Genomic DNA, 12,931 nt, shown 5'->3' on the forward strand with positions numbered 1-12,931 from the left:
GTTCAGTTCCAATTTCCAGCTAAAACTTGTAATGTCCATCGGCTCCTCTAGGTGGATTGCAAAAACTGAGTTCTCTTCCAGATCGCATCCATTAGCCCTAGTAACTTTGTAATCCTTATTTAAAACAATTTGTATCCAATTTATAACAAATATAACCAGCAAAGTCCTTGTAACATAGTCTCTATCTTATTTTCCGCTTTGACAGCTCTTTGACAGCTGTCAAAACTTGCCTTTCTCCTCTCCAAACTCCGTCATCGATCGCTCCCGGGGTTCCAGGGGGGGTTGTTTTTAAGTCCGAATTCTACTTTCCTCCTCCAGCTCAATCTCATATTCTTCACTCGTGAGGTTAAAAACTTGCCAAAATGATGTTACTCCGATCTTAGTTATCAGATCCTTTGCTTTGACCCTTCTACAATGGAGGGGGTGGCTGACTTCCTTTTTTGCGCCTCCCCCGCTCGCTCCGAAATTTTTAAAATTTTTGTCCCTCTTTTTAGTCCAAGTTCCAATTACTTACAGGTTGTTCTTTTAGGTCCGAATTTTCAAAGGAAGAAGCCAGCGCTCTCCGCCGAATGGCATGCGGCTTCGCACGGCAGGGATAGCAGAGGACTCAAAACACCACGCTTCTCCCCGGCACCCGATCCGTAGCCTTTAAAAAGGCTCCTTCACGAGTCGGGAGGGCGCTAACGGTGTCAGCCGAGTCTCCATGTCCACGGCCCCCGTGGCCGTGGTTTTTAAGGGTCCCCGCATCGCCGATGCGGTAGGACCCAGCCCCTGCCGTGCAGGCTCCCTCCGGAGCTCGGAGGGAGTCCGCCATTCGGCGATGGCGCCGACCCAAGAAAAAGGACCAGGGAAAACCATAGCTTTAATTATACGGACCTTGTTTGGCAAGGTGATGTCTCTGCTTTAATGCCATTCTGCCATTGTAAGAGCTCAACTTTTTAGTGGCAGTGACTAAACTTTCAAACTCCCGGACTACTGACATCAAGCAGGCACCGTCACATTTCGGCATCTGATAGAAACATTTTTTTTAATTTAAAAATTTATTAATTTAACATAATTATTAGAAAATATAAGCAAAATATTGCAAATACATATATATATCAGATAAGCACACATACATAAAAAAGAGTGAAAGAGAAAAAAAGAAGAAAAGGAAAAAGAAGAAATAGAAAGAAAAAAGGAGAAAAGTTGGAAGAATTTCTTCCAAATTTATTCTACAAATATCTCAATATGAAAATATTAATAAAATTTCATTGATTGACTTCCATCGCTTACACTGCATTTCCTGTATACATTTTTAAGCAAAATAAAAAAATAAAAAATAGAAATGTTTTTGTTTAGGCAAGTCTACCCAGGGATGGTGCAAGTTTTAATCTGGGTTTTTTAAAAAATAAATAAATCTGTAGCCGTACCTTGGTTTTCGAACAGAATGCGTTCCGGCAGTCCATTTAACTCCCGGAACCATTCGAAAATCAAGGCACAGTCCTGCAGCCAATCGGAAGCCGCACCGGATATTCGGTGTCAGGGAACTGCCGTCGGAAAGACAGGAGGTGGAGGGGCTCTCAGAAGTCAGGAGAGACTCAGCAGCGGAGGAAGGCACCAGCAGGGGGAGAATGGGAGATCAGAGAGAGAGGGAGGCGAAGGAATGGCTCAGAGAGTCTTCTAGCGATAACAGCGGAGAAGTCTCAGGACCTCCCATAGGTACACCCACTCCTCGCCGGAAACTGTCGCACCGTGAATCCAGACGACGCGTTTCCGTCAAGGAGCTTTTATGCTGGAGTAAATTCCGTAAACGCCCACTGTCGGATTCTGCCAGCGATTGACGGAGCCATGCTTAAGGGCTCCGCAAAAGACAGAGCTTTGCTAAACTGAGCAAACTCTGAGGGACTAAGCTTTTACGCACAAGCAGCTCATCATCCCATCACATTCGGCTTCCGAAAATCGTTCCGGAACACTCACTTGTGGGTTTCGATCGTTTGGGAGCCGATTTGTTCGGGAGCCAAGGCGCTTGAGATCCAAGGCACAACTGTATTGTTATTCTAACTTATAGAAAGTCTTAGGTTGTCGCTGTTAGTTGTTCTTATTAGTATTTTTACCTTTCTTCGGAAACCGCTTTGAAGTTTTAATATACACGCTTGGAATTAAGCGATGTATGAATTTTATGAAACAAATAAATTTAGAGCAGCTCCTTTGAAGAACAGGGAGGTGGTGAGCTAACTGTTTTCCCCTTGGCTTTTCCTAGGATGCAACCCTCAAGTGCAGAGCTTACATTCGCCAGGTTGTCCATTTCCTCAGCATCCTGGAGCAAAATGGGAAGATAACCCTGCCTTCTCTGGAGCAAGAGATGTCAAAGCTGTTGGATGATATTACCATCTTTAACCCTCCAGGTTGGTCTCTATGCGTGTGTAGCTTGTGGAGTTGCAGAGAGAAGGGTGCTGTTCTATATGTCGCTTGAAATTTAAGAATAGATTTATGAAAGATTTAGAAAACATATTGCTTAGAATATTTGTATGAGATTGTATGGGGAAAATATGGAATAACAGATACAATCTTGCTTTAAATGTATACAGTGGTGCCTCGCAAGACGAAATTAATTCATTCCGCGAGTTTTTTCGTCTTGCAATTTTTTCGTCTTGCGAAGCACGGACTTTGGAAAAGCTTCAAAAATCACCAAAGTCTTCAAAAACCTCAAAAAAGGCTACCACACCGCGTGCTATGAGTTGCTCCTCGAAGTGAATGCACGGTTTTAAGAAAGAGGAAACAAACTTGCAAGACAAAGGAAACAAACTTGCAAGATGTTTTCGTCTTGCAAAGCAAGCCCATAGGGAAATCCGTCTTGCGAAGCAAGTCAAAAAACGAAAAACTCTTTCGTTTTGCGAGTTTTTCGTCTTTCGAGGCGTTCGTCTTGCGAGGTACCACTGTATAGTAAGTGCAGTGTAAGCGATGGAAGTCAATCAATGAAATTTTAGGATTGAGATATTTGTAGAATAAATTTGGAAGAAATTCTTCCAACTTTTCTTCTTCTTCCTTTTTTCTTTCTTTCCTTTTTTCTTTTTTGTTCTTTTTTTATATGTGTGTACTTATCTGAAATATATATGTATGTATTTGCAATATTTTGCTTATATTTTGTAATAATTATGTTAAATAAAATTATATTTAAAAAAAAGAAATTTAAGAACAGGACGCTGGACTAGATGGGTTGCTGGCCTGATCCAGCACGCCCTTCTTATGATCTCAGGATCTTTGGTCCAATCCTGCTGACCCTTTTTTATGTCTTTTGGGCTGTAACTGCGTGGCTGAGCACCCGTTTCATGTGGAGCACATCTCTGTTGCCTTTCAGGGCAAATCCTGCCGACGTACGAAAGATAATTGAAACCATCAGACTGTTTTCAAAATAAAAAACAAACCAATCCAATTAGGAAAACTTCAAAACAAAACAGCAGCGGGTTTTAAAAAAACCCAGTTCACTGCACTCTTAATAGAGCACAGCTTGGAACAAATAGCTTTTAAAAACGAACGTTTAAAATGGGTGACTCGCCTTTTTAGGGGGGCTGAGGGCCACATTAACTCATGGCCAACCCTCTGGGGGCCAAAGTGCAAAGTGGGATTGGCAAGAATGACATATTTCAAGGCTGCCTTATAAAAGACTTTCCCATCACCTACTTTACAGTATTTAAAACCATTTTTCTTATTCCATTAAGTGGAAAAGGACACATTTGGGGCAGCTTCAGACCTTAAATAGTCTCCTGCTGCGAGCTATCAGTACAAAGTTTCCAAGGCCACATTTTCATGGTTCTGTGGCCCCATTTTGGGGGTCACAGTATTACAGAGGGGACCTATGGTGTGTCATTTTTTAAATAAAAAATAAACATTTTAATGGATTTTGAGGGGGAGGTTTAGGGAAGGTACGCAAATCTTTAGGGAAGGGCTGTATATGGCAGGTTTGTTGTTGTTGTTTAGTCGTGTCCGACTCTTCGTGACCCCCTGGACTAGAGCACACCAGGCACTCCTGTCTTCCACTGCCTCCCACAGTTTGGTCAAACTCATGTTTGTAGCTTCGAGAACACTGTCCAACCATCACGTCCTCTGTAATCCCCTTCTCCTTGTGCCCTCCATCTTTCCCAACATCAGGGTCTTTTCCAGGGAGTCTTCTCTTCTCATGAGGTGGCCAAAGTATTGGAGCCTCAGCTTCAGGATCTGTCCTTCCATTGAGCACTCAGGGCTGATTTCCTTCGGAATGGATAGGTTTCATCTTCTTGCAGTCCATGGGACTCTCAAGAGTCTCCTCCAGCACCATAATTCAAAAGCATCAATTCTTCGGCGATCAGCCTTCTTTATGGTCCGGCTCTCACTTCCATACATCACTACTGGGAAAACCGTAGCTTTAACTATACGGACCTTTGTTGGCAAGGTGATGTCTCTGCTTTTTAAGACGCTGTCTTATGGCAGGTTAGCCTCTCCTATTTTAAGATTTAACAAAAGTGAGGCCCGGCAGACATTTTGGAGGATACAGATAGGTAGCCGTGTTGGTCTGCCATAGTCAAAACAAAACAAATTCCTTCCAGTAGCACCTTAAAGACCAACTAAGTCAGTTCTTGGTATGAGCTTTCGTGTGCATGCACACTTCTTCAGGTATCTGAAGAAGTGTGCATGCACACGAAAGCTCATACCAAGAACTGACTTAGTTGGTCTTTAAGGTGCTACTGGAAGGAATTTGTTTTGTTTTGATTTTGGAGGATGTTCTAGAGAAATAAGGCTGCTTCAGAAAAGGCCCTGCACCCCAACTTTAAGGGTCTCTGGTGTTCAGGACTGGAATGTACATGGAGTCCTGCTGCCTCCCATTATTGGTAGTATAGTGGTACCTTGGTTCTTGAACGTAATCCGTTCCGGAAGTCCGTTTGACTTCCAAAACATTTGAAAACCAAGGCACGGCTTCCGATTGGCGCAGGCGACCCAGAAACAATAGCTGACAGCATTGGACGTTCTGCTTCCGAAAAATGTTCAGTAATAATAATAATTTATTATTTGTACCCCATCCATCTGGCTGGGTTTCCCCAGCCACTCTGGGCAGCTTCCAACAAAGATTAAAAATATATCAAAAACAGGAACACTTCTGGGTTTTTGGTGTTTGGGAGCCAAAATGTTTGAGTAGCAAGGCATTTGAGAAGCAAGGTTCCACTCTATTGAGCAAGATGGCATCTTCAGAAGTTGATGGGGGGTGAAACTAGAAATTCAACAAATTTATGCTCGTTTTGCAGTACTGGGGTTCAGCGGAGCTGTTTTTCACCAGTGCTGGCAGAGTGCTAGATCTCATGAATGTCCGTTTGTAGAGTAGACGGGAACAATACTAAAAAATATAAAACTATGTGAAAAAAACGATGACAGTATAAACAGTACAATGAGAAAGACTTGTTTTGTCAGAAGTCTTTTTTATTTAAGTGTTTATTTAAGTATTAATTAGGAAGATTAGGTATTTTTATGTAAGCAAATCTGCTTTTTCTTTTTTCTTTTCTTCTGTATTCTCTTCTTTTCTTCTTAATTGTTTTTCTTTAATTTTCTTTTTGTAGTATGAGATTGTAAATTCTTTGTAAATTCTTTGTACAGTGGTACCTCGGGTTACATACGCTTCAGGTTACAGACTCCGCTAACCCAAAAATATTACCTCGGATTAAGAACTTTGCTTCAGGATGAGAACATAAATCGTGCTCTGGCGGCGCGGCGGCAGCAGGAGGTCCCATTAGCTAAAGTGGTGCTTCAGGTTAAGAACAGTTTCAGGTTAAGAATGGACTTCCAGAACGAATTAAGTACTTAACCCAAGGTACCACTGTATATGTGTAATTTAAATTAATAAAGATTTTTTTTAAAAAAAATAATCTCGCGAATCTCAGCCCTGTGCTTTATGCAGAAAAGCCACCCTTCCTCTTTCCATCCTGTGATTTCAAATGTTTTGCTTGATTATTTTTTTAATTAAAGAAAAATACAAACCTTTTGCTTGCTGCCTTTGCAGACACGGACATGCACTCTCGCCACCTGGCCTTAAGCAGCCTTTTCACAGAAGCCCTGACGATGATGAATAACGCCAGCGTCGCCACGGCAGAGTCTCTGCGCGTCAGTCTGCGAGGCTGGATCGACGGTGCCGTGCATGGCTTAGGCGTGATGCCTCTCTTAACAGCTGCGTGCCAGAGTCTGGCGTCGGTCCGGCACATGGCAGAGACCACGGAAGCCTGCGTCACGGCTTATTTTAACGAAGGTGAGAGAGAGGAACATAGCTGTCAACCATCCCTTATTTGGCGGGACAGTCCCTTATCCCAGCGCTGTGTCCCGCTGCTGTCCCTTATTGATGATGTCCCTTAAATTTCCTGGGTTTCAAAGGAAGCAGCTCCTCTCCCTCCCTCCCTGCCAGCCAGGGAGGAGGGAAGTTCCAACTGTGTTGGTTGGCTGCGTTGCTCACCCAATAAGAAGTCTAAGAACGACTGGGGGTTGGAGCTTGCATGCCTTGTGCCGATCAAATCGGCCGCGTTGCCTGGGGACTCGCCTTTGCTCAGCGCTTCCCAGCGGAGAGGGGACGGTGGTTTTCCTTGCTGCATCCCCTTTGCCGGGTTGCTGCGCTGTGGGAACCACCGCTTGAGGCTTCGTTTGGCTGCTGGTTGGGCTTTCTGCCTTTGGCTCAGAGGTGCTCAGAAGCTGAACATACCTGTGCTTGGAAAATCCCTTATTTTGGCTGCTGATCCCTTATTTTCGAGGCTGCTGGTCCCTTATTTTCAAATCTGTCAGTTGACAGCTATGGAGAGGAAGGCTTTTGACTATCCTTCCTCATGACTCACTGTCGACTCAGGATGGCCCTGCCTGTCTGTCTAGGGATGGCGGTTTGCACCCAGTGAAGCTGTCCTGTCAGCGCAGTGGTTCTCAACCTGTGGGTCCCAGTTGTTGTTGGACTACAACTCCCATCACCCCTGAGCTCTGGCCTTTCTAGCTAGGGGTGATGGGAGTTGTAGTTCAACAACATCTGGGGACCCACAGCTTGAGAAGGGCAGTGTTAGTGCAAGGACTTCCGTCTTTGTGACGATACCTCATAGAATCATAGAACTGTAGTCTTGGAAAGACCTGGATGTTGTTGTAAGTGTACAGGTTTCAGCATCCCAAGAACCTAAGTATTTAAACAAAAACCCAAGCTTCTAGTCTTATGTTACCAAGATTGTAGCTGGCACCCATCTGTCTCGGGAGACGATAGAAGAATATGCCTTTGTGGGTGAGGTCAAACTGTTGGAAGGTTTTTGTTTTTTATTTATTAATTTATTGGTTTTCACATATTATATTACATTACAATACAAATGTACCAAAGCTAACATCATTTCCTCTCCACCCCCCCCATACATTTACATTTCTGTTTCCTCAATCCATCATATTATTCTTTTCTCCCTCCTCCCACTTCCCTCCGCCCCCACTCGATTTCCTCCACATTATACAATTTACAATAATCTTTGCATTCTACAGTCTTCTCAAATCATCTATATATTCTTATTATCTTTTCTTACTAATTTTTCTTCCATCCAGTACTTCACATTTTAATCTAGGCATATTAGCATAGCAATATTTTGCCATATATTCGTCAAAACATTTCCACTTCTTTTTAAATTTTTGATTTGACTAATTTCATATTATAGCAGTTAATTTTGCCAAAATTAAATATTCGTTTAGTTTACAAATCCATTCCTCCTTTGTGGGTATGGTTTGTGACTTCCACCTAACAGCAATCACTATTCTAGCAGCTGTACTTGCATATAGAAAAATTCTCCCCCCCGCCCCGTGGTACCTCTTCATCTATCAATCCACGGAGATATGTCTCTGGTTTCTTTGTTATTGATATTTCATAGAATCATAGAATCATAGAGTTGGAAGAGACCACAAGGGCCATCGAGTCCAACCCCCTGCCAAGCAGAAAACACCATCAGAGCACTCCTGACATATGGTTGTCAAGCCTCTGCTTAAAGACCTCCAAAGAAGGAGACTCCACCACACTCCTTGGCAGCAAATTCCACTGTCGAACAGCTCTTACTGTCAGGAAGTTCTTCCTAATGTTTAGGTGGAATCTTTTTTCTTGTAGTTTGGAACCATTGCTCCGTGTCCGCTTCTCTGGAGCAGCAGAAAACAACCTTTCTCCCTCCTCTATGTGACATCCTTTTATATATTTGAACATGGCTATCATATCACCCCTTAACCTCCTCTTCTCCAGGCTAAACATGCCCAGCTCCCTTAGCCGTTCTTCATAAGGCATCGTTTCCAGGCCTTTGACCATTTTGGTTGCCCTCCTCTGGACACGTTCCAGTTTGTCAGTGTCCTTCTTGAACTGTGGTGCCCAGAACTGGACACAGTACTCCAGGTGAGGTCTGACCAGAGCAGAATACAGTGGCACTATTACTTCCCTTGATCTAGATGCAGTACTCCTATTGATGCAGCCCAGAATTGCATTGGCTTTTTTAGCTGCCGCGTCACACTGTTGGCTCATGTCAAGTTTGTGGTCAACCAAGACTCCTAGATCCTTTTCACATGTACTGCTCTCAAGCCAGGTGTCACCCATCTTGTATTTGTGCCTCTCATTTTTTTTGCCCAAGTGCAATACTTTACATTTCTCCCTATTAAAATTCATCTTGTTTGTTTTGGCCCAGTTCTCTAATCTGTCAAGGTCATTTTGAAGTGTGATCCTGTCCTCTGGGGTGTTAGCCACCCCTCCCAGTTTGGTGTCATCTGCAAATTTGATCAGGATGCCCTTGAGTCCATCATCCAAGTCGTTGATAAAGATGTTGAATAAGACCGGGCCCAAGACAGAACCCTGTGGCACCCCACTAGTCACTCTTCTCGAGGATGAAGAGGAACCATTGATGAGCACCCTTTGGGTTCGGTCAGTCAGCCAGTTACAAATCCACTGAGTGGTAGCATAGTCAAGTCCGCATTTTACCAGCTTCTTTACAAGAATATCATGGGGCACCTTGTCAAATGCCTTGCTGAAATCAAGGTAGGCTACATCCACTGCGTTCCCTTCATCTACCAGGCTTGTAATTCTGTCAAAAAACGAGATCAGGTTAGTCTGACATGACTTATTTTTCAGAAATCCATGCTGACTATTGGTGATCACAGCATTCCTTTCTAGGTGCTCACAGACACCTATTTTCAACATTTTCATTTGTTCTTCATGTACTACTATCCAAAATTTCTTAATTTCCTCACACCTCCACCACATATGTATTGTTGTTCCTATTTCTCCACCACATCTCCAACAGAGGTTGGATTTCAATTCATAGATCTGTTGGAAGGTTACAAGGCCTGCTGTGGCTGTAGAGACCGATATGGGAGAGACATGTTTTGTTGCAGCTGGGGCAGATGGAGGAGTCCGGTTGTGCCGCTGCAGACACACCATGGCGTTTCTTCTCTCTGCGCTCCTTATGTAGATAAACTTGAAAAATATGGATGTGAAGCAGGCAGCTGAGGGGATATTTCACTGCCTGGGGGATGAATCCTCAGTGCTTCACACAATTATTTATTCCTTCCCCATGGTAGGCAGAATCAGACTAAATTATTCACTTTTCCCCTGCATATTTACCGTATTTTTCACTCCATAAGACGTAGCTAGTTTTTAGAGGGGGGATGCCAGAAAGAAAATATTCTTTAAAGGGAGCGCTGAGCAGAGCCTGTGTGTATCCCAGGCTCTGCTCTGTGCTCCTTTTCACGAGCCGCGCGGAGCGTGTGTGCGGCACTTGCAGGCTTTTCCCTGAGGAGGGAGAAGGGCAGCCCATCCTTTAAAGGGAGTGCGGCTCTTGGGGGCTTTTCCGCGAGGTGGGGGAAGAGACTGAGGGGCTTCCCTCTGTCCCTTCCCCTACCTCCCGCAAAAGCCGCGTTCCCTTTAAAGAGCTGCGCGGAGCGTGTGTGCGGCTCTTGGGGGCTTTCTCCCTCCTCTCTCTCCCATATGCATTCGCTCCATAAGACACAAACACATTTCCCCTTACTTTTTAGGAGGGGGAAACTGCGTTTTATGGAGCGAAAAATACGGTAAAATTGTACTGTATTTTAGAGAGACGGTATATTCGGGGTGCGGATTTGACCCTTTTGGGGGGCCATTTGGCGCTGTTCATACTATATTTTGTGCTCCTTTTGTCTCTTTGGGTTCTCATGGATATTTACAGATTTAAAGGAAGTGCTTTGGAATTAAAGGAACATCTCTGAGCTCTGTCTCATTTAGGTCTTCTGACTGCTTTAGCCTAACAGTGCTTCCTCTCCTCTCTCCTCCCACCCCCAACTCCTTCTTTGTACAAAGATTCTCCACTCAGCCAGGATTTGGGCTGGGGGCCGATCGTGGCCTCCCTACAGGTCCCCGAACTCACGGCCGAAGACTTCCTGCAGGAGTGCCTTTCGCTGGGCGGCTACCTAACTCTTTATGTCTATGCTCTGCAGCAGTTGAACGCCAAGCAGACTCTGGACAATGAAATGAAAGTGGTGCTGACACTGACCAAGTGGCTGGAACAGGTGTTCCCCAGGTACAGATATCTTGTGGTCGGGAGGCAGATGAGGACAGATGTTTGGGGCAGGACTTCTCACCTTGGCTACCGATTGCCAGGCAAATTCTTCTCTTTGGGCCTTCCAAAATGCTCACTGACTAACGTTGCACAGGGCGGGTGCCACCACCGAGAAGGCCCTCTGCCTGCTTCCCTATAACCTCACTTCTTGCAGTAGGGGAACCGCCAGAAGGCCCTCAGAGCTGGACCGCAGTGTCCGGACTGAACGATGGGGGTGGAGGCGCTCCTTCAGGTATGCAGGACCAAAACCGTTTAGCTGTTTGTCCCTTCTTTGAAGAAGAAGAAGAAGAGTTTGGATTTGATATCCCGCTTTATCACTACCCGAAGGAGTCTCAAAGCAGCTAACATTCTCCTTTCCCTTCCTCCCGCACAACAAACACTCTGTGAGGTGATTGAGGCTGAGAGACTTCAAAGAAGTGTGACTGGCCCAAGGTCACCCAGCACCTGCATGTGGAGGAGCGGGGAATCGAACCCGGTTCACCAGATTACGAGTCTAACACTCTTAACCAGTACACCACACTGGCTCTCTTTGAGGCGGATTTAAGGGCCCTCTCCAAAATGGGCATGTCTCTCCCACTTCCACCCTGGTTATCTCTGCGAAATGGGGATAATCTTTCCTTACGATACGATACAATAATCTTTATTGTCATTGTCCCATACAGAACAATGAAATTGAAAAAAATCTACATCAGACATTCAAAAACCAACAAGCCTGCTATCCCAGGTATCCTAGGCTAGCTGACCCCCTAAAAATTCGGATACTCCATAAGTTAATACAATATACTCCCATAGAGACTACCTTAAAGGTAAAGGGACCCCTGACCATTAGGTCCAGTCATGACTGACTCTGGGGTTGCGGCACTCATCTCGCTTTATTGGACGAGGGAGCCGGTGTACAGCTTCTGGAGCATGTGGCCAGCATGACTAAGCCGCTTCTGGTGAACCAGAGCAGTGCACGGAAACACTGTTTACCTTCCCGCCGGAGGGGTACCTATTTATCTACTTGCAGTTTGATGTGCTTTCGAACTGCTAGGTTGGCAGGAGCAGGGACCGAGCAACAGGAGCTCACCCCGTCGCAAGGATTCAAACCGCCGACCTTCTGATCGACAAGCCCTAGGCTCTGTGGTTTAACCCACAGCGCCACCCGCGTCCCTCAGAGACTACCTTACACTGTGTTTAAAACCAAAATCGCATTTGGATAGAAACTGTTTCTCAGGCGGCTAGTCCTAGTCTGGGGAGCCAGTGTGGTGTAGTGGTTAAGAGCGGTAGTCTCCTAATCTGGGGAACCGGGTTTGCGTCTCCGCTCCTCCACATGCAGCTGCTGGGTGACCTTGGGCCAGTCACACTTCTGTGAAGTCTCTCAGCCCCACTCACCTCACAGAGTGTTTGTTGTGGGGGAGGAAGGGAAAGGAGAATGTTAGCCGCTTTGAGACTCCTTAAAGGGAGTGAAAGGCGGGATATCAAATCCAAACTCTTCTCTTCTTCTTCTTCTTTATAACCCTGTACCTTCTTCCAGAAGGCAGAAGCTGAGAGAGATCATTTCCGGGGTGTGCACTATCCTGCGCTATCTCTGCAGCTTTCTTATGACACCTGAATGAAACCAGAATGTGGGGAGTGTTTTAAGAGCTTAAATAGCGAGTTCTTAACCGCACAAGTTTTAAATCTCCAGAGGGCGACCGGGGACGGACAAAGGATGGACAAGGGAGACTTTTAATCCTGCCTGTGGTTCCGTCAGAATTGTTCCATCATTCAGCCCAGCTGTGAGTGAGGCCAGCAGTCACGCGGGCTGGTGCTTCGCCTTGGAAAGTGTGGCTTTGGCGGAGACGGGGTTATTTTTGGAAGCCTTTAAAAAAATAGCCAGCAGGGGAAGTTCGCCCTCGTGGTTCAGAGCTGTGCGGTTTCTGTTGGCAAATTGCAGGGCAGTGATCATGTTTTTAAATCCTTGTAGCTAGATCAGAGATGGATGGACTCAGGAAACTGTCTGCCTGCACTCCTGGCTATGCAAAATGCAGTCAGTTGTTTGTGGGGATGCCTCTTCATGTTCTTGCATGCAGAATATCCTGGGTTCAGTTATTGACTTCTCCCAGGTAGAACTGGGAGCCACTATCACTGCCTGAAACCTGGGAGAACCATTTAGGTTGAGTCAGCTTCTGCTATTTAAATCAGAACACTGATGACTAGAACCTTGCTTTATTTTTAGGGAAAGGGCCATAGCTTAGTGTCAGAACACAACTGGAAGGTTTTAGGTTCAATCCCTGACACCTCCAGGTTCAGAGAGAGACGTCCCATCTGCCTGCAGGTATATGGCAGATTAAGTTGATGGATTATGCCGAAATGGCAAAAATGACCAGAAGAATCAGAAA

General features: G+C 45.1%; 1 protein-coding gene across 1 annotated transcript in view; it reads left to right on the forward strand.

The window, feature by feature from the left end:
* Positions 1-12,931, forward strand: part of EPG5 (ectopic P-granules 5 autophagy tethering factor) — an 84,670-nt gene that overhangs the window by 64,371 nt on the left and 7,368 nt on the right. The window contains exons 39-41 of the mRNA XM_081881746.1: positions 2,243-2,387; positions 6,008-6,250; positions 10,310-10,529. Of these exons, the coding sequence (XP_081737872.1) occupies positions 2,243-2,387; positions 6,008-6,250; positions 10,310-10,529 (608 nt within the window). The remainder of the gene's footprint in view (positions 1-2,242; positions 2,388-6,007; positions 6,251-10,309; positions 10,530-12,931) is intronic.

The sequence above is a fragment of the Podarcis erhardii genome (genome assembly GCF_964252035.2).
Source record: "Podarcis erhardii genome assembly, chromosome: 11".
Lineage (NCBI taxonomy): Eukaryota > Metazoa > Chordata > Lepidosauria > Squamata > Lacertidae > Podarcis > Podarcis erhardii.